General features: G+C 42.1%; 1 protein-coding gene across 3 annotated transcripts; it reads left to right on the forward strand.

Moving 5' to 3' along the window:
- On the forward strand, positions 1-23,879 carry ANKRD34A (ankyrin repeat domain 34A). Of its 3 annotated transcripts, XM_040412321.1 has the most exons (3): positions 1-243; positions 7,779-7,891; positions 19,724-23,879. In XM_040412321.1, exon 3 carries the CDS (start codon positions 19,821-19,823, stop codon positions 21,444-21,446), a length of 1,626 nt encoding a protein of 541 aa, XP_040268255.1. In that variant the 5' UTR covers positions 1-243; positions 7,779-7,891; positions 19,724-19,820; the 3' UTR covers positions 21,447-23,879. The 3 variants fall into 3 exon arrangements, with proteins under 3 accessions (XP_040268255.1, XP_040268254.1, XP_040268256.1); XM_040412320.1 differs by lacking the exon at positions 1-243 and having other exon boundaries at positions 6,899-7,891; XM_040412322.1 differs by lacking the exons at positions 1-243; positions 7,779-7,891 and adding an exon at positions 14,183-14,205.
- Positions 23,880-24,205: the final 326 nt, after the last annotated feature.

A 24,205-nucleotide genomic window follows, 5' to 3' on the forward strand; every position in this document is an offset into this window, starting at 1 on the left:
AGAATTGAAAAGCTGGTTGTCTACAATCATATCCCATGCCTGACAGCAATTTAACCAAGTGCCCTTGATGATGTCACTCACAGCAATACACATTTCAAGTGCTATTGAAAGATCATCAGGACAGAAAGATAAGTATGAAGCCTCTCTTCATTATTCCACCCTCTGAAGACACTTACAACACATTGGCCGACGTGCAACCCAAGGAGAATGTGACATGCTGCACTTGATCTATGGGATGTAGTGGTAGCACTCTGATGGTATTATATTCTAGTCTTTAAGACTTTATATGATTGCAAAGGTTTTTAGGCATCCAAAAGTGGTTGTCCACCTGATTTTCTGTTGTAAGACCTGGTGTGGATGGTTAAAAAATTACCAAGGTGACAACTGCAAGGTGGTTTATGTTCTCCCTTAGTTTTCTTTGGTTTCCACTACATAATGCCTAGAATTATTGACTATCAATCACTCGTGTTCCTAAAGTATAGAAAATAATAGTATGAACTCTACTGGTGAACCCTTGGAAAGCAAAATTGGTTGCATCGGAAACCACACTTGGTCCTTCTGAAAGGGGCACAGCTGCTGTTGTTAGCCTGGGCATCCAAGCTTCAGCCCCAATCCCACACGTGGTTTTTCAACCCATGTAAAGGCAGCCAAAACTAATTCAGCTACATGACCTAGTTTATTGGTTAGGCAGTGCCATTTAGGCACTGTATGGTATGGCTACCTTGTACATGATATTATTGAGGGGTTATGAATAGAACTGCATAGGGCACCAAGCATCCAAAGGTCAGCCAAGATATGGCCCAAGGGGGGAGAATATTATGCTTCAGATGGTGCTGTAGTTCCTTTAGGGTATATATGGGTCCATTTTGTTGTTCGCAAAAATAAAAAGTCTCATGGTGTACTCTTTCACCCTCCTGAATGCTCGAAAGACATAGGTTGGGAAGTAGTGTGAAGCTTTTGGCTTCTGATCAAAATCAGACCCTCTTTCCCCCATAACTTTTGCACCTAATGAAGAACACTAATGTTCTGCTAGATGGTGGAACCACCTTAGAACCCTTAAGGTAGATGCCAGTGCAACCTTTGTACCTCCTATAGTAATTTCATTGGCCACTACCCAACAATTCTCATACTGGTAACATTCCCAATGACTTGGAAGTACTTGACTGGTGGTCCATGATGTAATTTTTTCTTTAGAACTTAGATTTTTTTGACCCACCTTAACCTGAGGTCTTAGCAATCCTTCTTTTTTGCATTCTACCTTCTGACATGTACGTAATGTAGTTGACCTCCAAGTACTAAATGACCTTAGGCTACTTTCACACTAGCGTTTTTGCTGGATCCGGCAGGGTTCAGCAAAAACGCCTCTGTTACTGATAATACAACCATCTGCATCCGCTATAAACGGATCCGGTTGTATTATGTTTAACATACCCAAGACGGATCCGTCATGAACTCCATTGAAAGTCAATGGGGGACGGATCGATTGTGTCAGAGAAAACGGATCCGTCCCCATTGACTTGCATTGTGGGTCATGACGGATCCGTCTTGCTCCACATCCCGGAGACCGGAACGGAATGCATTTTGGAGCGTTCTGTTCAGTTACGTTTTGTCCCCATTGACAATAAATGGGGACAAAACTGAAGCGTTTTTTTCCGGTATTGAGACCCTATGACGGATCTCAATACCGGAAAATAGAAATACTAGTGTGAAAGTAGCCATGATTTTTTTATGTGGTGGAAATACAGAGATCATCTGCCAGGTTTTTGGCTTGTTCACATTGTTCCTACCCTTTGGCAGACTTCCTTCAGACCTCAGTATTTTTTGAGAAACCTTTCCCAGTCGGGGTGCCAGGAGATCCGTTACACATTTGCCTGAAGGTCTCTGCATTTATCTCTTTTCGCATTTTTTCCTATTGAATACATAAACCCACACTTGCCAACTCTCCTGGAGGCTGAATGTCTAGGAGGTTCCTGGAAAAAGAAGAGTCCTCCTGGTCTCCTGGAAGAACTGTCAGATCTCCCAGAGATTGCTTGGAGGGCTGCTTTCACCCAGACGGTGGGGTTGGGATGCTATATCGTTAGATGCAGCCTGGGTGCCCAAAGTGCATTGGAGAGGGTCATACAAAGAGGGCAATGCACCCAATGGGCAGAGCATGGTACACAGGGGGTAGAGTGATGAACAAAAAGGGTCAGGGCTCCTACACAGGGAGTGCCCTGATCATTCTCCTACAAAGCCAACTTTCAAACCTTTTTACGTCCCTTCTTTTCTTGATGTCTACATAGTGACAAGACACTAAGGCAGATTTTTTTAATCCGTCCGTGAGCTAAGTTGTCTTTGTTGCCCCTAGCAGCCAATCACAGCGCAGATTTCATGTTCCAGGAGCAGAATACGAAATGAAAGCTGCCCTGTGATTGGTTGTTAGGGGCAACAGATAGAGTTTTCCTCCATCAATCTCTCCTAATCCCCCCACTGGTGGATCATACGGTCCTTTATGCTTGAGACAGCAGCATATTTTTGAGTCACCAACCCCCCTATTTTAATCCCCCACCTACGGACGAGACTACGATCCAAATATAATTTTGCTTTCATAGACCTCTCGTTAAAACTAGCGTCTCGTTATATTTGATTTCATATTATTCAAGTTTTATATAACCTCAGAGCGGGGTGGAATTATTTATTTTTTTCGTGTGCGTGCGTGCACAACAGCTCCGCCTCACATGCTGATGCATATTGAACCCGATATAGTTACACCGGCTGACGCAAGGCCGAAATACGAGTCAAAAAATAGAAAGCGCGAGGGGATGAGGATGGGAAATAATACGAGCTGTCTTTTTTTTTTTCCTCCAGCCCTCCTCATACATCGGGATATAGAAAGTAGTATGTATTGGGAAATGCGAGCGCACAGAGCCAACAATACAATCCGCCGGCGTGTTACCATGGCAACGGCAGGATGAATGTACAATGGATCAGACAGGGTTCAGAGCAGACACACACTGAGCTTATGTGTGAACTGAAATCATGTCTGTTAAAGCATTTCTCCCCCTTTTATAGTATATACGCCGGCGAGGGACAGGCAGACAGCTGGCGGCGCGTAAATGGGGGGCAGCCGACATCATGATGGGTCTGGAGACAAAGCCTTGGTAAAATAACACATGTATTTGTAATATCCGAGTGTTAACCCACCCTTCCATCTGAGGAGATGGGGAAAGATGACATAGCGATGGCGCCAACGCGACTTAGATCTTTGACTTAGAAAAAAGTTTGTGAACCCCACGAGCTGAATGGTGTATAAACTGAAAGGGTTGTGAACAGAGTTATTTTTTTTTTACATATGGGATAGAATGGGTTAAAACCATTAAAAAAAAAAAAATGACTCACTTTGCCTATCCCCTACCTTTGCCGTTCCAGCGCTCAGGGGCGGACTTTACCACCATGTAAGCCAGAGATCAGGGGGCCCTCTGCTGGCTACAAATGGATGAAAAAAATGATAAACTAGGGGCGGACATACTGCCTATGCACAGGGGCCCAGTGGGGGAGGGAAGGGGCCCTCCCCAGCTGTAGAGCAGACTGCCCTGCTAAGCTGAGAGGGGGCTTAGCGGGGGTTTAGTGGTGAGACGGGGCAGAGCTTTGCTTAGGGTTCCAGAAATGCCAAATCCACCTCAGCCAACTTACCAGGTCCCAAACTGCTGCCCTCTTCCTGGTCCCGGCTTGACCCTCAGGAAGTGCCTAGAGATGCCTGCTAAGCCAATCACTGGCTGAGGTTGGTCACCACTGAGGACAATGACAGGCTGTGCAGGCATCTCCAGTTATTTTCTGGGTGCCGAGCGGATAGAAGTGGTGAGGGATATTTTTTTTTTACCAAATTCTGCACCATATACTGTATCTAAAAATGAATCTCTTTGGAGACAACTCCTCACGCAGTTTAAGTACAACATTCACTGCATTGGAGCTGAGCTGCAATACCAGGTGCAACAGATGGCCAAGCGTGGCACTATTGATGGAAGACAGCAGCCATCTTTTTCTGATCCTGGTCAATCCCAACATTTAAATTGAAGGATCAGTAAAATTGGTAGGGGGGTAATGCCCCTTTTTCCAAGGCATGTCCTCTCATCACCAAAATCATGTCCCCTTTTATACAATATCCCACCCTTTCCATATGGTTCCCTGCCCCCTCACATCCTTCATTCTTCCTCCTAAGGCACTCTGGACATGGGGGCTGCATCTAAGGACGTGGTATCCTGGCACCACATATTTCCAAGAAAAAACAGCCCTCTGTACTCTGCCTAGGAGATTTGCCCACTCTTTTCGAAGGTCTCCCTCTTTTTGGAAAGCAAGAATGATTTATATAATACATTGATAGTCCTTATGGTCACCTAATGATTGGAAGTAAACAGCGTCTGACTGGTGGGCCCAACCCCTATATCATCGATAATGTCTCTAATTGATTCAAAACCAAAAAGATCTAGACCCTAGTGGACAGTGTTTAAAAGCAGCTCCAAATGCATTTCTTCTCTTGGACCTTTGGGGGGCATTATGGCTTCATAGACTGGGCCCACTAGAGTCTCCTCTGGTGGGCCAGTCCAACGCTGGTGGTTACCCAGGTAAGAGATCAAGAAACTTTGAGGAGAAGTGGAGGTAGATCTACTCTATGGCAGAGACTTATCATTGTGACACAGGTGCCATGTCTCAGTAGTGTCCCACCTTCATACATATATTGGTCACCACTCACCATAAACAGTGACCTACCACCTTCACACTATGGTGGTATTTGTTTGGGCAGTCTCTATTGATCTTTATCATCTACCATGGTGGAAGCCAAAGTATGGCTTTGGTATTAGTGACATGGCTGCCTTTTTTCCAGAAACAGCTCCACTCTTGCCCACAACTTTGAGGAGAAGTGGAGGTAGATCTACTCTATGGCAGAGACTTATCATTGTGACACAGGTGCCATGTCTCAGTAGTGTCCCACCTTCATACATATATTGGTCACCACTCACCATAAACAGTGACCTACCACCTTCACACTATGGTGGTACTTGTTTGGGCAGTCTCTATTGATCTTTATCCTCTACCATGGTGGAAGCCAAAGTATGGCTTTGGTATTAGTGACATGGCTGCCTTTTTTCCAGAAACAGCTCCACTCTTGCCCACAGGTTGTGTCTGGTATTGCAGCTTATCCTTGTTCATATGAAAGGACCTGAGCTGCAATACCAGACACAACCCATGAACAAGAGTGGCGCCGTTTTTCTTTTTTTCTAATCTTATTATGTTTGCTTGTTTGGGGCTAAAATGTTGTGACTATGGCAAATATTACACCCTCTACGGTGATCCGATAACAAAAGAATAAAAAGTACATGCAAGCGACCTTGTCACAACAGCTTACATTCTAACTTGATCGATCTTGAATTTTTTGTTCAGGTTCACACATAAAAGAAGGGGGAAAACGAGCATAAATGGTTGTACAAGATTAGAAAAACATGGCTGCTTTCCTCCAAGAACAGTGCCCCGCCTGTCCTCAGGTTGTGTGTGGTATTGCAGTTTATCTCCATTTACATGAAAGGACCTGAGATGCAATACCAGACACAACCCATGGACACGAGTGGTGCTGTTTTAATTTTTTTTTCATCTCATTATCTTTACCTTTTTGGGGCTAAATCATTGTGGCTATGACAAATTTTACACCCTAGACTGTGATCGAATCAAAAAAAGTACATGCAAGCAACCTTGTCTCAAGAACTTACATTCTGACTTGATCAATCTACATTTTTAGGGCAAAAGAAGCATAAAGGGTTGCATAAGATTAGAAAAACATGGCTGCTTTCTTCCAGAAACAGCGCCACTCTTGCCCATAGGTTGTGTGTGGTATTGCGGCTTATCCTCATTCACATAAAAGGACCTGAGCTGCAATACCAGACACTACCCATGGACAAGAGTGGCGCTGTTTTTCTTTTTTCTAATTTTATCGTTGACTGTTTGGGGCTCGTTCACACAAACTTTTTTGCGTTCCGTATACGGTCCGTTTATTGCGTTCCGTATACGAAACTATTAATTTCAATGGGTCCGCAAAAAAACCAGAATGTACTCCGTGAGCATTCCGTTTCCGTATGTCCGCATTTCCGTTCCGCTACATTTTGAGTCTTGTCCTATTATTGTCTGCAAATCACGTTCCGTTGCTTCATTCATGTCAATGGGTCCACAAAAAAAACGGAACACATACGTTCCGTATACTTTCGTTTTTGCGGAACCATCTATTGAAAATGTTATGCCCAGCCCAATTTTTTCTATGTAATTACTGTATACTGTATATGCCATACGGAAAAACGGAACCGAAAACGGAAACACAACGGAAACAAAAAACGGAACGACGGATCCGTGAAAAACAGACCGCAAAACACTGAAATAGGCCTCTTTTACACTACTGTATGGCTATTTCAGTGTTTTGCGGTCTGTTTTTCACGGATCCGTTGTTCCGTTTTTTTTTTCTGTTCCATTTTTCCGTTCCATTTTTCCGTATGGCATATACAGTATACAGTAATTACATAGAAAAAATTGGGCTGGGCATAACATTTTCAATAGATGGTTCCGCAAAAATGGAACGGATACGGAAGACATACGGATGCATTTCCGTAAGTGTTTTTTTTTTTTTGCGGACCCATTGACTTGAATGGAGCCACGGAACGTGATTTGCGGGCAATAATAGGACATGTTCTATTTTTCAACGGAACGGAAAAACGGAAATACGGAAACGGAATGCATACGGAGTACATATCGTTTTTTTTATGGAACCATTGAAATGAATGGTTCCGTATACGGACCGTATACGGAACACGCAAAACGGGAAAAAAAAACGGTAGTGTGAAAGAGGCCATAGCCATACGGTCATGTGAAAGAGGCCTTAGGCAAATATTACACCCTCGATGGTGATCAGATAACAAAAGAATCCAAAAAGTACAAGCGAACAACCTCGTCACAAGAGCTTACATTCTAACATAGAATTTTTAGGGCAAAACAAAGCATAAAAGGTTGTACAAGATTGGAAAAACGTGGCTGCTTTCTTCCAAGAACAGCGCCCCACCTGTCCACCGGTTGTGTGTGCATTTTTTTTCAGCAAAAAGAACAGCGCCCCACCGGTCCATGGGCTGCACATGGTATTGCAGCTCGGTCTCTATGAAGCGATTGCGGCTAAACTGCAATACCAGGCGTAACCCATGGACCGCTGTTTTTAGAGAGAGAAAAAAAAAATGCAAAATGCTAGAATGTTTCCGTTCTCAGAATTATTATTATTTATTATTTTTTTTTCATTTTCCTCCACTCCAGATCGCATGTCATCCGATTGCTCCTAGATCTCTCTGCAAGGATGTGCAGCCAAGGAGTTAATGTGCAGAACTGTGCCCGGAACCTGCATCCTGCATAAGAGGCAGAGCAGGGTTGGCGGATGCGGGAGCCCTGGACTCTGGATAGTGGTGCAGTGTTATGCCTCAGTGTATTTTAATGGAATATCTACTTCTGCTCTATGGGAAAGGAGCTAAAAATAGCCTCCGTGGGTCTCTCAGGGCTGTTCATTCTGTGACAGTGACTTGCAGGCACCAGATCGCATGCAGCCTGCAACAGGGGGGGGACATAGCATTATTCTGTCATACATCCATACACCCCATTTCTTTAAAGCAATACATAGATTTAGCTCTTATTTTTATTTTTTTTTGCATTAAAAATAGCAGATTTTTTTTTTAACCTATCCATTCCCCTACAGAGGGAAGTCTATTCTTTCTCCTTTCCAGACATGAATTTACAGTGGGAATATACAAGGATCCTTCAAGCCAAAGGAGATGGTGTATGGGGCGAAGCTGTGTTCCTTGCAAGCTTTGATCTAGCAGGGAGAGAAGCTTACCAGGTGAGCCACTAACCCTATGCGTGTTTGCAGGGATGCATGCCAACGTAATTCCGGGCACAGATGCTGGGACTGGTACTGGAAGGGAAGGGGGAAGGGGGGGGGGAGGCATTGCTTACTATTGTCTAAAAAATCCCTTTGCTTCTATTGCATTCCATCAGTGGGGTCTTATGTATTAACCATGATTTATTTTTAGAATATTCACTTTTTTTTTTCTTCATTTTATTTCAGTTGTATTTATTTGCTTATATATTTTTTTTATGCATTTTATTATATTTTGTATTTTTATTTTATTTTTGTATTTTTTTTTAAATTTTATTATTTCTTTTTAGATTCCCTCATACATTAGAGAGCATTTGGCTGTAAGATCTGGACGGGGAGATGGGTGAGACTCAAATATGGAATCATAGAATAGGGGGAGATGAAAAAAAAAAAAAAATCTGTGGCGCCACCCTGTTTATTTTTAGACTCATGAAAAGGCGGTTCAGAAATCGCTCGAAATGGGTTAATCGGCAAAGGCCATGAAGACCTGGTTACAATGCGTTGAGGCAACTAGGATTTTACAACTAGCTTATACTTGCCCCAGGGACAGTATAGCTTATTTTTTACAAGTTGTCAAGAGGAGGAGATTTTTAGTTATTTTAATTAGCGCCATTTCAAGGTGCCACAGTAAGCATTCTCTTGTCTAAAAAATATGGAAAAAAAAAATTGAAAAATAAATGAAAACATATACCAATGAAACAAACAATTAAATAATTATATATATTTTCAATAATAATTATTATTGTAATATTTTAAATGTTTTATTATTTTAATATTTATTTTTTCTTTAAAAAATTATATATTATTATATATATGCATTTATTAATATTATTAATATTTATTATTTAAATGTTTTTACTTTAATTTATTTTTAAAAATATTTATTATTTTAATATTACTATTTTTTTTTTATAATTTTTAGTTCATTTTTTTTTATATTTCTTTAAAATGTTTTTGTCTTTATTTTATTTATTGTTTTTATTTAAATATTAGTTATATATATATATATTTATTTTTATTTATAATGTTTCTAATATTTATTATTATATTATATTTTTTTTTTAAATGTTTATCATTATAATTATTATTTTTATATTTTTGCTTATTTTTTTATGCATTTTTTACATTTTAAGTAATATAATAAGTATTATTATTATATTTTATTAATTTATTATCTTATTGTTATTTATTTAATGCAAAAACTGTATTCCTGGACTTATTATCAGCTTTTTGGGGGAATATAACTAATGAGATATTAACGTGTAACCGGGGAGACGGACAGGCCTCATTTGGATGCATAATTACCCATGTACGCTAATTAACTCTACCAGCCCACCCCTTGTGTTTATTTGCTAAGATCTCCATGCGCTGCAGCATATTGCAGAGTAAGAAAGAACTGATAATACTGGAATGTTGCTAAAAATATATAACCCCCTAGGGGGGAAAAAAAAAAAAACTCACTGGGATTTGAGGCGCAGATGGGTCGTAATTTTCAATTACTCCTAGTAATAAATAATAAGCATATAATAATCCTAATGAATAATTATTCATTGATAACGGCCTTGTTCACTTTCCTGGCCTGAGCTCTGAACGTGTACAGGAAAAGAAAAAACAACGACCCTAGGATTTGCATAACACAGTGCTATAAAGAAGGATTTGAATTGGTAATATGATGGCGTTTGAGTGGTTACACTCCTGTTCTTTGTAAGCGATAGCAATATCAAAACACCCCCTTGCACAGTGAGCGGCAGCATGACGAGCGCATAGAGCTTTGAACTCATAAAATAGATATATTAGAAAAAAAAAAGGGAATGAGCTGATGTGTAATCAAAAGCAATCATTTACCATCGACTATAATGGAAAATGATTGAGTTTGATTACCGGCGTGGGCTGGTGGGGCACTGCAGGAGCAAGGTTACTATCAAAGGGTCTGGTCTTCTATGAAACAAGTGACTGTTTTAAGGAATATACTGGGGTACTGCATAAATAGCCATTCCATTCCTGGTATTATTAGAAATGCTCCCATAATGACCAGCAAGGCTGGGGGCCATATACAATTGTCCGACATGTCAGAAACAAAACCAGAAGTGTAATCTTAGGAGTTGGATATGGGCTTTGAACTTTGATGACTCATGGGTGCCGCTAAAGTGGACACTAAGGGCGGGTAATAGTTTGGGGCCCTTATATAGCGTTTGTGTAGGGCCCAAGAGTTTCAAGTTATAACTGTCCACTGCTTAGAGTCCATTAACAGACCACAAAAACCCCACACTGGTTAAGTGGAACATTCCTGCGCCTAAATCGGCAAATGATGTAAAGTTAAAGAGGTTCTCCAGTACTTCGATATTAAAATATATATCAAAATCCTGGAAAACCGCTTTAAGTTCCTGGGGCCAGATGAAAAATCTATAACAGATTACCCCACCTACCATGTGCTGTGTGGATTTGGCATTCCTGGGACCCCAAGGAAAGTTAGGTTTGGGGGCGTGCATTGCGCCACTAAGTTCCACCCTGTTGAAGTGCTAAGCTTCACCCCTGTCAGGTCGCTAAGTCCCACTCAACCTGGGCACTTCTGCTGCTGCTGTAGAGCCTGGAAGGGCTTTTCTTCCCGTGGCCCCCGTGCAGAGGCGGTATGTCTGACCCTTTGGTTGTCCTTTTTTTCAGCCAATCTCTTGTGGCCAGCAGGGGGCCGTCAAGCGGTGCTAAAGTCCGCCACTGGCTATTTATAATACCGGCATCTTCTGGCAGAGCAGCATTTTGGTCTCCTTAGATATCATGATCTGGGCCCAACTGTTACCTCTGCACCCCCTATAGAAACACCCCCTGTAATCTAGATCTGAGATCTGAGCATCACGGTATGGTGCCATATGAAGCCCTAACGAGTCCAGAACCAACTCCATCGGCTGCAGTACGGTACTTTGCATTGCTTCTAGGGGGGGAAATGTATGTAATCTATAGTATGCAATGAAACATACTACAATAAATCCGTGAGAAAAAAATAAATCTGTGTGCCACCATATGGTCCCATAGCATTCATTAGGAGGCATATTACGCCCCTATAATATTGCCATGAGCATGGACCAATATTCATATTTTTGTGACGCTTGACTATGCATGTCTATGTAAAGCTACCATCCCATATATCAAACCTTTTTGACTACTGAGAGCGGGCGCCCTGTAGCAAAGATTAAATGGGTTTTTCAGGATTTTCCTATTGATGGCCTATCCTCAGGATAAGTTATCAATATGAGATCAGATGGTGTCCGACTCCCGGAACCTCTGCCGATTAGTTGTATGGAGAGGCAAGGCGCTATGTGAGCACATAGTCCTCCTTCTCGATCACATGGCCTACGCGCAGCTCAGCACAACTGCTATCCACTGGACGGTGCTGTGCTTGACAAGCTTGGAGGAGGCCATGGTGCTCACCAGAATGTCGGTGAGTTCCATGACTGCCTTAAACAGCTGATAGGCGTGGGTACTGGGAGTTGGATCCCCACCAATCTCATATTGATGACCTATGCTGAGGATAGGCCATCAATATGAAAATCCCAGAAAACAGGGATTAAAGCTGGATTACATTACTACACTCCTAGCCCACCTGAGACAGAAGGACTTCGTGTTTGCCCCTATCTCCTTTCATGATTTGACGGAAAGGATATCCCTGCACAGGTTGTCAACACCAATTAAAACTGAGTCAACCTGTCTGGACCTCCTGTCTCCATGAGCCCCATAGCAGTCACATGCTTTCTTCTATATTATGAATGTTCTTGGATGATATTGATCTCCAGTAATTGGGTTCTCGGTGTTGGGAAGGAATCTCAATGTTCCATTTTTTCCCTAACCACCAATGGGAGAGCCACATGGTGGTTGAGTTTCATAGTGGTCCACAAATGTATGTATGATCTCAAAGGGTAGTCCAAGAAATTCTTAAAACTGAAAAGCCAAATTGAAAGAAAGGAAGCCTCAGAATGTGGAGCACTGCTGTGTTCTTCTATTCAAGATACTGAGGTGGCCTTAAGGACTATGCAAGGAGTATGTCCTTTTGGAGGAGACCCTAGTTTGACAAAAAAATCACTAGGCATGTTTTGAGGCTCTTGGTACGGGCGTAGCTATAGGGGGTGCAGAGGTAGCAGTCGCTACCGGGCCCAGGAGCCTGAGGGGGCCCAAAAACTCTTGTGCCACATAAGACACTGGCATTATAGAAAGTGCATGCTGGTTAATTTACACCTCTGGCTGGAGGGAAGGGGTTAGGTCAAGAATTTGGCATGAGGGGGTGCCCTTTCAATGTTTGCCTCTGGCAGCAGGAAGGCTATGTGCTCCCCTGCCCCTTGCCAACAAGCACTAAGGGAATGGGGGCCCAAGCTGAACTCTTGCACCAGGGCCCGTGAGCCTTTAGCTATGCCCCTGGCTCTTTGGTAGGACATTGAGTGGCACTGGAGAGAGAGTTTTCTTTCTTCTGCAGTAGAGCTAATTTGCATACTTGTTACCCAGGGATCATTGCCCTTAAGACTCACCACCATCTGGATCTCCCCAAGGAGAATCACTATCTCCAAAGAACCAATATTATACAGTAGTACAGCTCTGGTCATCTGACATGCTGCCAATTTGTTATTCCACGAGGCGGATAAATCAGAAGAATTTAGGGGCAGTGATGCATAACTTGTCTCTCTGAAAATACCCTCCGAGGGTAGGAAGGAAGGAGAAAGGTAATTATTATATAATTTAGCATGCCTTAGCCATTGTGGCTTGTTCAAATTAGGGCAAATATTGCGGAAAACAGATTGTATTGATCCTCTCAGGATCAATAGGATATGTTGCATGGATTTACATATATTCAGGGAAACAATAGCTATGCGCCTCTGGTAATTGATCTCTTTAATTTTTGAAATAATCTCTCACTTGTAAATACACTCACCTAAAGAATTATTAGGAACACCACACTAATACGGTGTTGGACCCCCTTTTGCCTTCAGAACTGCCTTAATTCTACGTGGCATTGATTCCACAAGGTGCTGATAGCATTCTTTAGAAATGTTGGCCCATTTTGATAGGATAGCATCTTGCAGTTGATGGAGATTTGAGGGATGCACATCCAGGGCACGAAGCTCCCTTTCCACCACATCCCAACGATGCTCTATTGGGTTGAGATCTGGTGACTGTGGGGCCATTTTAGTACAGTGAACTCATTGTCATGTTCAAGAAACCAATTTGAAATGATTCGAGCTTTGTGACATGGTGCATTATCCTGCTGGAAGTAGCCATCAGAGGATGGGTACATGGTGGTCATAAAGGGATGGACATGGTCAGAAACAATGCTCAGGTAGCCCGTGGCATTTAAACGATGCCCAATTGGCACTAAGGGGCCTAAAGTGTGCCCAGAAAACATCCCCCACACCATTACATCACCACCACCAGCCTGCACAGTGGTAACAAGGCATGATGGATACATGTTCTCATTCTGTTTACGCCAAATTCGGACAGAAATCGAGACTCATCAGACCAGGCAACATTTTTCCAGTCTTCAACAGTCCAATTTTGGTGAGCTCGTGCAAATTGTAGCCTCTTTTTCCTATTTGTAGTGGAGATGAGTGGTACCCGGTGGGGTCTCCTGCTGTTGTAGCCCATCCGCCTCAAGGTTGTGCGTGTTGTGGCTTCACAAATGCTTTGCTGCATACCTCGGTTGTAACGAGTGGTTATTTCAGTCAACGTTGCTCTTCTATCAGCTTGAATCAGTCGGCCCATTCTCCTCTGACCTCTAGCATCCACAAGGCATTTTCGCCCACAGGACTGCCGCATACTGGATGTTTTTCCCTTTTCACACCATTCTTTGTAAACCCTAGAAATGGTTGTGCGTGAAAATCCCAGTAACTGAGCAGATTGTGAAATACTCAGACCGGCCCGTCTGGCACCAACAACCATGCCACGCTCAAAATAGCTTAAATCACCTTTCTTTCCCATTCTGACATTCAGTTTGGAGTTCAGGAGATTGTCTTGACCAGGAGCACCCCCCTAAATGCATTGAAGCAACTGCCATGTGATTGGTTGACTAGATAATTGCATTAATGAGAAATAGAACAGGTGTTCTTTAGGTGAGTGTATATTGCAGAATATTGTAGCTTCTATGGCATCACAGTGATTTTCTGTACTAGAGAGATAGCTGTCTGGACTGGTGCTATTGAAAATCCTTACTATCAGCATACCGGCAATATCTACAAAATCAGACTCCCTCCTTCATTATCCGATAGTCTTTTCCATTGCTAGCACCATCATACTTAAAGGTATGGTCTTTTTTATATAATATATGCTCTGGGCCAGCTTGTTGTCCTAAAGAAGGCGTCTTCTATATTAGCTAAAGTTATGAAGGCCCCACCAAGCACAGGTTTTGGTCTCTGTAGGACATCTGGTATGCATTGAAAGCAATAAATGAATGTCCATGGATTCCTTGTAATGCCTTGTTTCGCCTGAGGAGGCACTATAGAGAAGAGCAGCACTTGAGAAAAAAATGGTTCCACCTAGCCTTGGTGGCAGAGATAAAAAAAAGCAATGGGTTCCATATTGACTATATCACTACTGACTGTCAGGACTAGTAAAATAACGAGGCAACTGTGATCTTTATTTGGGAGTCTACTGTTGGGCCCCATTTTCTGGGCCACCTCAAAATAGGTCAAAATAGGTTCAATACACGATGATCTCTGAAAAACTGTTTTGTTGAAAATTCTTCCAATTTTTATTGCCTCCATAAGGGTGTCAGCCATATTACCCCTGCGAGTGGCCACATTGCCCCTAAAAGTCCTTGGCATGTTGCCTGTATAAACTGTGCTGATTTGTTTCTTTACCTCTTCTACATTCTCATTTTGACCAACTGGAAGAGCCCTCGAAGCTTTAAAATCTTAAATGATCCGATATCTGGAGCTCATGGAGCATTAGCTGTTTGATGCCTTCTAGAGTCCTTGTATTACTGGCCAAAGTGAAGTGGCAAAATGCCAAGGCTTTGCAGTTGGGTCTTATAGACTGATCATAATTTGAACTGTACCATCCACTTGTAGGGTTACGTGTGATTAGGTAATGTCTGATTGCCCAATCCCCCATTGATGTGACCAATTCCTCCAGTTGGTGTGACCACTTTATTTCATTTTAGACAATGGCTTGTGCAATTGCTGAATCGGTTACTTCTTTTATTAAGACACAGCTTGAGAATAATGCTGAGATTTTCTGCACCGTGCCCGACTCTGGCTGCTTTTAATCATTAGAATCTTATTTTTTGGAACCGATCCTACAGTTACATCATTTCAGTCATCGAGACACAAGGAACCAAACAACTCGTGACTCTGGTATCTGGCGCTTGAAATGTGTGAATCTTATAACACAAGGCTTGAAAATAATGAAGGTTTTCGAGTTATTTTGTTAAATGCAACTTTTTGAAAAAAATCTTCTCCATTATTTATACAGCAGCAACAGGAGGTAAGAATGTACTGATTAAATAGGATTTTACCATTGATGGCGTATTCCCAGGATAGGTCATCAGTATTCGATTAGTGGGGGTCCGACACCATGCACCCTACTGATCACATATAGTCTATGTTCTTTGAAGCACTGTCAATCTACCTTCTCAGGATGACTTAAAAGCTAAATTTTTCTCCTACTCAAGACAGTCCACCAATATCGGCACCCTACCAGTCAGCAGCTTGAAGAAGCTCTCGGGCCTCTTCATTGATTACGTGGTGCTATCTACCTGCACATCATGTACTTAGTAGTGGTGGTGCAGGGTACTCTAGCCTAATTCTCATGAATGGACCAACCACCTGTTTCCAGTTCATGCCATCCTCCCATCTGTTATGATAGAAAAAGGCAGAGCAGGGTTGCACTGACTATTCAAGCTTCTGGAGCATACCCAAGGGTCCTATGTCCAGAGAGGGACCATAGCTTCTCAAGCAACATTCATTAAAGCACATAGCCTATATTTAACAATAGGTTAAAGGGGTTGTCCAGCCATGTGAAATTTATATTAAAAAACCCCATGGAACCCAGGGAGCAAGTCCTGTTTCAATGTCTCCTGCTTTCCTACCGGCCTCTACAGTCTGGTCTTTCTGCAACCATTACAGGTCTCTGAGCTGCAGTGTCACGTGTTCATGTTGAGAGGACTAGGAAGTACAGAGACGGTGGGGAAATGGGGAGGCATCTGAACAGGAGTGACGGGGATCGGAAAGGTGATTATTACTTATTCTACATCATTCTGATGTTTTTACAAATGTGGTCAGACAACCGTTTAACCTAGCTGCACTGTATCATGACTATAGAAAGTTGTAAAGGTCCCATGACCTTTCTAACCCAATAGCCCAGACTATTTTTAATCCACCACTGGGGTGCAGTGATTCCTGAATAAGTTGTATTGTGGGTAACACAATGATGATTGTAGAGCTCTTTTCATGACCTCCACCTTAATCCACTGTCCTTAACCCTGCTGCGTACGTTTTTAGCAGAAAGATGATAGCTAGAAGAAACTGAAAGGATAAGAGTCCTTACAGAGAAGTAGATTGGATGTTCTTCACCTATGTGGAGAACCTCAAACTCTGCCTTGCGACTTAACCACCATTCCAGTATATCTTGCTTGTATATTTTTGGGTAGACTAAAGGCACCCAAGGTATTGGTCCATAACTGAGTTTTCTAGCTTAGTAATCCCATATGATCCTTCACAAATACAAGTGATGAGTTCCTCTAAAATGATCTATAATTTTGTAGGCTTGGACAGTCCTGTCACCATGATTAGCCACCGAATTAGAACAATATCAGTCTTGCATACGGGAACCATTAACGATCTGCTAAGAGGCACCGTAAATTTTTCCTCCTCAAACATCTAGACAGTCTAGTGCTTTGATGGCTAACCTCCGGCACTCCAGCTGTGGTCAAACTACAACTCCCAAGATGTATACTTGCTTGGCTGTTCTCAGAACTCTATAGAAATGAATGGAGCATGCTGAGAGTCGTAGTTTCTTCACAGCTGGATTGACTCTAGTGAGTTATCCGTGGCTGGCATCGGTAATTTGCAATAAATAATCTATGACTAAAGGAAACGAACATAGTCAAGCTAACAGACTTGGTTCTGCTTCAGCCTCTGTATAATCACAACAAGACGAAGATGTCTGTTGTATGTAACATCTTCCAATGGACGTAATTTAATGTTAGTCTTCCAGTACTTCCTGTTCTGTAGACACAGAACAATTGTAAACTGAAATTAAACATGCAAATTTCCTTTATGGATTTCACCAATCAATTATACTGAGTCTATTCAATTACTAGAACTGGCCTTGTGTTCTCTGGAGAACAAAATCACTTTACAGATCTGGACATGTTTATTGCATCTCTCCTGGGCTCTGACAGTTTGGACATTCAAGTGCCCCAAATTCTCTTCCCTTATTGCACTGAATTAACATATGTAGAGGTATAGTTTCATATTAATTGTGTATGGTGGTTTATTATATAAGAATCAGGGTCGATTCATAATTTGGTAAGTCTGTTCTTATGGGCTGTCTAGAGTCAGGGACTCTTGGCAAACAACACATGAAAACCTAATTTTCCCCATTTGCAATTATTCAAATGAACTGATGGTAAGTTTAACTGAAGTCAAAGGAAGACCTTTGGAGGACTAAGAGGCTGGGGCCAGGAGGGTGGGGGTGGGTGACACTTTCTACTGGCTCTACACATGAGAAAGATAAGCCTCTTAAGTGTAAGGAATGGTTTTGGGTCCCATTTTTCCATAGCCCATCACAATAGTTATCAACATAGAATACTCATCTTGAGGTATAGTATCCCAAGACCACAACCTCAGAGAGGAAACCTGTCTTGAAAATTGGTCAAAAAGTATGGCTGCTCCCTGGAGGCAGCATTTTAGACTATAGTAAAAATGAAGCTGTCTTTTAAAAGCATGTACAGTACAGACCAAAAGTTTGGACACACTTTCTCATTCAAAGAGTTTTCTTTATTTTCATGACTATGAAAATTGTAGATTCACACTGAAGGCATCAAAACTATGAATTAACACATGTGGAATTATATACATAACAAACCAGTGTGAAACAACTGAAAATATGTCATATTCTTGGTTCTTCAAAGTAGCCGCCTTTTGCTTTGATTACTGCTTTGCACACTCTTGGCATTCTCTTGATGAGCTTCAAGAGGTAGTCCCCTGAAATGGTTTTCACTTCACAGGTGTGCCCTGTCAGGTTTAATAAGTGGGATTTCTTGCCTTATAAATGGGGTTGGGACCATCAGTTGCGTTGAGAAGAAGTCGGGTGGATACACAGCTGATAGTCCTACTGAATAGACTGTTAGAATTTGTATTATGGCAAGAAAAAAGCAGCTAATTAAAGAAAAACGAGTGGCCATCATTACTTTAAGAAATGAAGGTCAGTCAGTCAGCCGAAAAATTGGGAAAACTTTGAAAGTAAGGGCTATTTGACCATGAAGGAGAGTGATGGGTTGCTGCGCCAGATGACCTGGCCTCCACAGTCACCGGACCTGAACCCAATCGAGATGGTTTGGGGTGAGCTGGACCACAGAGTGAAGGCAAAAAGGCCAACAAGTGCTAAGCACCTCTGGGAACTCCTTCAAGACTGTTGGAAGACCATTTCAGGGGACTACCTCTTGAAGCTCATCAAGAGAATGCCAAGAGTGTGCAAAGCAGTAATCAAAGCAAAAGGTGGCTACTTTGAAGAACCTAGAATATGACATATTTTCAGTTGTTTCACACTTGTTTGTTATGTATATAATTCCACATGTGTTAATTCATAGTTTTGATGCCTTCATAGTCATGAAAATAAAGAAAACTCTTTGAATGAGAAGGTGTGTCCAAACTTTTGGTCTGTACTGTATAAGAAAAGCTGCCCCATGGACAGCAATTGGGATGTGGACCTTCTAATATACCAAAACCACAAGTCCTCCATCCTACGCTGAGAACCTCACAGTGGAAAGTCACGTAGAAGTGCTTGTGTTATACGATGAGACATACAATACATGGTCTCCCAGTCTTCAACTCTCTACTTCTCCCACTGTTACACCCTGCAATTGGTCAGGAAAGTGGTGTAAGATCAGACATTTGGGAAGTGGGAGATGTTGTACCCCTTCCTGTTTACTTTATACTATTGTGGAGGGCACAAAGCAAATTTCCCATATAACAAACTATATAAACAATATTGACATAATTAATGTTGAAAACAGATATAGGTCCATCAAATTCAATCTATAATCTTACCATGTTGATCCAGAAGGCAAAACCCCCGGGAGGCTGTCTCCAAATACCTAAATTTAGAGGAAGAATTATTTCCTGGCTCTGAATGTCGAGATTAGAATAAATCGCTTGATGAACAACCCTTCTACAGAAGTCTAGAACCCATAACTTTGAAAATTTTAATGTACAAGAAAGGCATCTAGGCCTAGAACATATACAATGAATCAACCATCACAACATCTTGTGGTGGAGATCTCTATAGTCTTACTGCTACAATGGTAAAGAATGCCCATTTATGATAATGATAGAACTTTCTTTCCTCTAGATGTAGAGGATGCCCTCTTGTCAGGGGGTATACAAAGATCATTAAAAAATACTGTACCTTAATACCTTATATTTATCCATATTGTACTTCATTTGCCATTTCTCCACCCAAATGTCTCAGCAATACTACATTATCCTCTTATGTATTAATGGCTTAGCATGACATAACAAAATAATACTAAACATTAATAATATGAATTTTCTACAGATAATGTGTGCCCTTTTTCATTATTATTTTTTTTTCCAGGAAAAAAACCTGCTTGTGGAATGTGCGGTTTCAGTGAAGTATAGCACTCCTTTCTTAGCTTAGCGGATAGTCCATCTGTTCCTGGACCACAATACCAATGAGAGACTCTACAATGTTGCATACAGAGGGCAGTGCCTTGCTAAAGGCGGTGTGGCAGGGGAAATTCAGACTAACGCGCCTTTTGCTGGAGGGAGGTGCTTACATCAATGAAGGCAATGCCCAAGGTGAAACACCTTTGATGGCAGCCTGCTTAGCCAAATACGATGACCCCCAAAATAAGTCCAGAATGGTAAAATACCTTCTGGAAAACGGGGCTGACCCAAACATGCCTGACAAGATGGGTAAAACGGCTTTAATGCACGCTTGCTACAACTTGACTGGAGCCAGCGTGGTCTCTGTTTTGTTGGAACATGGTTCAGACCCCAGTATGAAAGACTACTCAGGCACATCTGCTCTTATGTATGCCCTTAATAAAGGTGACCGAGAAACCCTAAGGGTCCTCTTGGATGCTTGTAAAGCTAAAGGCAAAGAGGTAATCATCATAACCACTGACACTTCTCCTTCGGGGACCAAAAAGACAAAGCAGTATCTCAACTCTCCCCCCTCACCAGGAATTGATGAAAAGCAATCTCCATCAGTATGTATGTCTCCCTCTGACATTGACTTAAAAACAACTCTTTCCCCAGCAAGTGAGAAAGAAGAAGCCCGGGATGTATTTAACTTCAATATGGGTACCAGGCTGACGTGCCCTACATCCAGCAAACTAGAGATTAAAACCTCCGATCACATACCTACTAAAGGAAGGATGGTGAACAAGAAGCAACTAAAAAGGCTAAACTCTGAGCCCTGGGGCTTAGTTGCTCCTTCAGTCTTGGCTGCATCTCATCTTGCAGCTCCTGCTGAGAAGCCTACCATTGAAGCATCTGAAGAAAATATCATTACAGAAATAAATAACATGTCCATTACCAAGAGACCTTTGCTGTCTAGACGTCACAGCATAGAGGGTCAAGATTCATCTTGTTTTAAGACTGGAGAGCAGTCATCTGAGGAGGATCCCTCAAGCCTAGACTCTTCATGGGCTGACAAAGTCCAGTTTAGCCACTTACACCAGCCACTGTCAAGGCGCAACACAGCACCTGAGGCTCAGGAAACATCTGCTACCACCTTGGCTCCAACTATTGGGGCAAACTTACGGGGAGTTCCTCATCATAAATTGACACGTATGGACCACTATGAATCAGATTCCCACCTCTGCCCTGATTCTATTCCAGGTTCTCCAGACTCTGGACGTGTGTCTTTAGAAAGGCGAAAATACAATGCTTCTCCTCTAACGCTTTTTACTAGTTCCTCTCGTGAATCTTTAGAGAGTATTCCCAGCGCTGTCTCTCCTATGACTGTCCGTCGCAGAACCCCTGGTCTTCTGGAAAGGAGAGGATCTGGGACACTTCTTCTAGATCATATATCTCACACCAGACCAGGATTCTTACCACCACTGAACGTTAACCTCAACCCTCCAATTCCTGACATCAGATCTAATGGCAAAGCTCCTTCACCGGTTCATGGCAGCCAGAAGACACTGATTCCTGTGGCCCCAAGTTCTCCCAAACACTTTGACGCCAAAGCCAAGAAGAAACTCATAAGGAGACATTCTATGCAAACAGAACAAATCAGACAACTCACCAGTTTTCAGAATCTCTTTCCTCAAAACGAATCTGATAATTAAAGAATCTTAACCATGGAAAACCAATATGGCTCTAACATGAAGAAAATCAATCAAAAGTAAATATGTAAATCTCCTCGCGCTTTGTAGGACCTTACAACATTTTGGTGGCTCATCATCATATCTACAAGAAGAAGGAATGAACAGAAATTTGCTTCCGTTGTGATCACCTTTTATTTGATCGATTGTGTTCTCATGAGCTTTGTGAGGTTTTTGCATACACATGCTGAAATAGGGGTAGATCTCTGAAATGTAGCATTTTGAAATTTAACCATCTAGGGGTCCTTTAAATAAAAATACAATGTTCATATCCCATTGGATAAGCAAATAACTTGTGTTTGTGTAATTAGAGTTAAGGAAACCTGCAAAAAAATCATAAACTCAAACTCTACCGTTTCAGTGACTTTTGGCTTCTGGAAATACTAAGATAGCTTGCATCATCAGTTCTTAGTGTATGTTTTATATAAAAAATATGTAAAAAAAACATCAATTGTAAATAATACAAATAGAACATGAAATGGTCATGAGACTAAATAATTCTGATTATTTCCAGGGTTTTAAACAGGGTCAGTCAAGATGTTGACTTAGAGATACCTACTTGAACATGTTGAACAGATGGTGCTCTACCTTAAATCCAAACATTATCTTGTAGCGCCATCTCCTGGCAAACTGAGTAGCAGGTTTTACTGTCTTTTTTTCTTGTTTTTATTATACAGTGACGCATTTTGTATATTGTCAGCAGAGTTTGAGAGGCTTGTCGGCCAGAGCACTTACAAAAAAAATTATCTTCGTAAATAATCTGATAATTGAATGTATCGTAGAGGAATTTTTTGCTACAAATTCCCCCAAAAGAGCTTTAGACTGGTGAAAACGTTACCAATCAAGCACACACAGAGTAAATAAAAAGACTAATAGATGTACAACAAATTATATATAAATGTGAGAAAGGCACATTTTATTTTGTAGAAAACGGGAGATATTTTTTACGTATAAGTAGATCTTAGAGCATCCTACAGCACTTTTCCCTGCCTACTTGTGTATTAATAGAAATATATAAATATATCTATATAGCTATATCTAGAATGATAGAGATTAGGGACACACAGATGTGGTTGTGTAAACACATATTTATGTATATACACGCACACATAGATGCACATGTGTATGACTAAAACTATTTCAAAGCAATGATATCTACTGTTTTGGTTCTGTATGGCACTTTTCATCACAGGAGTCCTCAGGCCTTATTTCCGTGCCCATTACTGTTCCCAAAATGTAGACACTGGTTGTAAGATGTTTCACACTTTCTTTTATTGTAATCATGGTATGCTAATATCAAGGTAAACAGGAAATAAGATAAAAAAAATTATAAGATGAGCACTGTGCCCGTTTGTTTCTGATTGGCTTTGCTTGGAGAGCAGAGCGAGTGGTGCACAGACCTGATCAGAAACTAAGGGACACATCGCTCTGCTGAGTGCTTCTGTGCTTCTTGTTAAGAATTGGTGGAGGTCTCAGCACCCAGATCTACAACGAACAAAACTTCTGACATGTCACTATGACATGTCAATTTTTGTACACCCTCTTAATGTAGTAGAATAAAAAAATTGCTTAAAGGGGTTATCCCATGATTAATGAAAATTGGACATAATATATAGGACATAACAGCCTCCTTTTTATAAAGCTAGAATGTCATGGCCTCTGTGGTGTGCGCCGTGACACAGTTGCCGTGCATGCTGTTGCCAGCGGCAACTTGTTGTGGTTGCAGCATGTAGGTGCCTCCTCCTTTCTCCTGGGGCATTCCCTGTCGGGTGCCGGAGTGGTTAATTATCTAGCTGGTGGGGATTTAGGTATGTCCTGGGTGTGGCCACGAGGTTTATATTGCCTGGGGCCTATTGGCTTGGTTCAGTGTTCCTCCAGCCTTGCTGTGTGTTGGAGCTGTGCTCCTGCCTGGCCTCTACCATCTGCCCAGTGCTTGAGGGCCACCTTGTGGAACATCAAAGTCATCTCTGTCATGCCGTTGTCTACCTTCCCTTCACTACCCTTTCATATGTTTTGCGATGTTTATGTATGAGTGGTTGTTGTCTTGTTTAGTGGTTGTGACATGTCTGGTCTGTTGGTGTCTGTAGTCCAGCATGTTTGCTAGACATGTTCCCTGTGTGGTGTGCTTCCGGAAAGGGGTCTCAGGGTTCCCCGGAAGGGGGAACCACTAGTCAGTGTGTAGCTTTGCTGGGGGCCGCCATGCATCCTGTCTGCATGGGGTTCTGGTCGTCATTGTTTGCCGCGGCATGTAAGTGCGAGTTGTTTCTGGGCTCTTACCTGCCAATGCAGTAGCTGTGCACTGTTTGTCCCTTCCCTTGCTGCTAGGCCTGTGAGACTCCTGTTCATCCGTGTCGTGGAAGAACAAGTCATCTCTCCCCTGCTCCTATTCCAGGGATTATCAGGGCGACTTAGGGTCCGAGGTTCCTGGGTATGAGCTGTCCTACCATCTGGGTCCGCTCATATGGTTAGGAGTCAGGGCGAGGATTAGGGAAGCTCTAGGAGGTGACCAGCTCCCTTTTCCCGGTGTCCAGGCCTAGCTGCTTCCCCGTTTTCCCACGTTTTACGGTGGGGAGTTTTCCCCCACTTCCCACCGTGACAGTAAGTTCCACAAGGGGGCCCTCAAGCACTGAGCAGATAGTAGAGGCCGGGCAGGAGCACAGCTCAGCACACAGCAAGGCTGGAGGAACACTGAACGCAGCCAACAGGCCACATGTAATATAAAC

Source organism: Bufo bufo, chromosome 11 (assembly GCF_905171765.1).
Source record: "Bufo bufo chromosome 11, aBufBuf1.1, whole genome shotgun sequence".
NCBI classification, from domain to species: Eukaryota; Metazoa; Chordata; class Amphibia; order Anura; family Bufonidae; genus Bufo; species Bufo bufo.

Coding starts and splice junctions, on each gene's coding strand:
- ANKRD34A (XM_040412321.1), top strand. CDS start 19,821: ATGAGAGACTCTACAATGTTGCATACAGAGGGCAGTGCCTTGCTAAAG.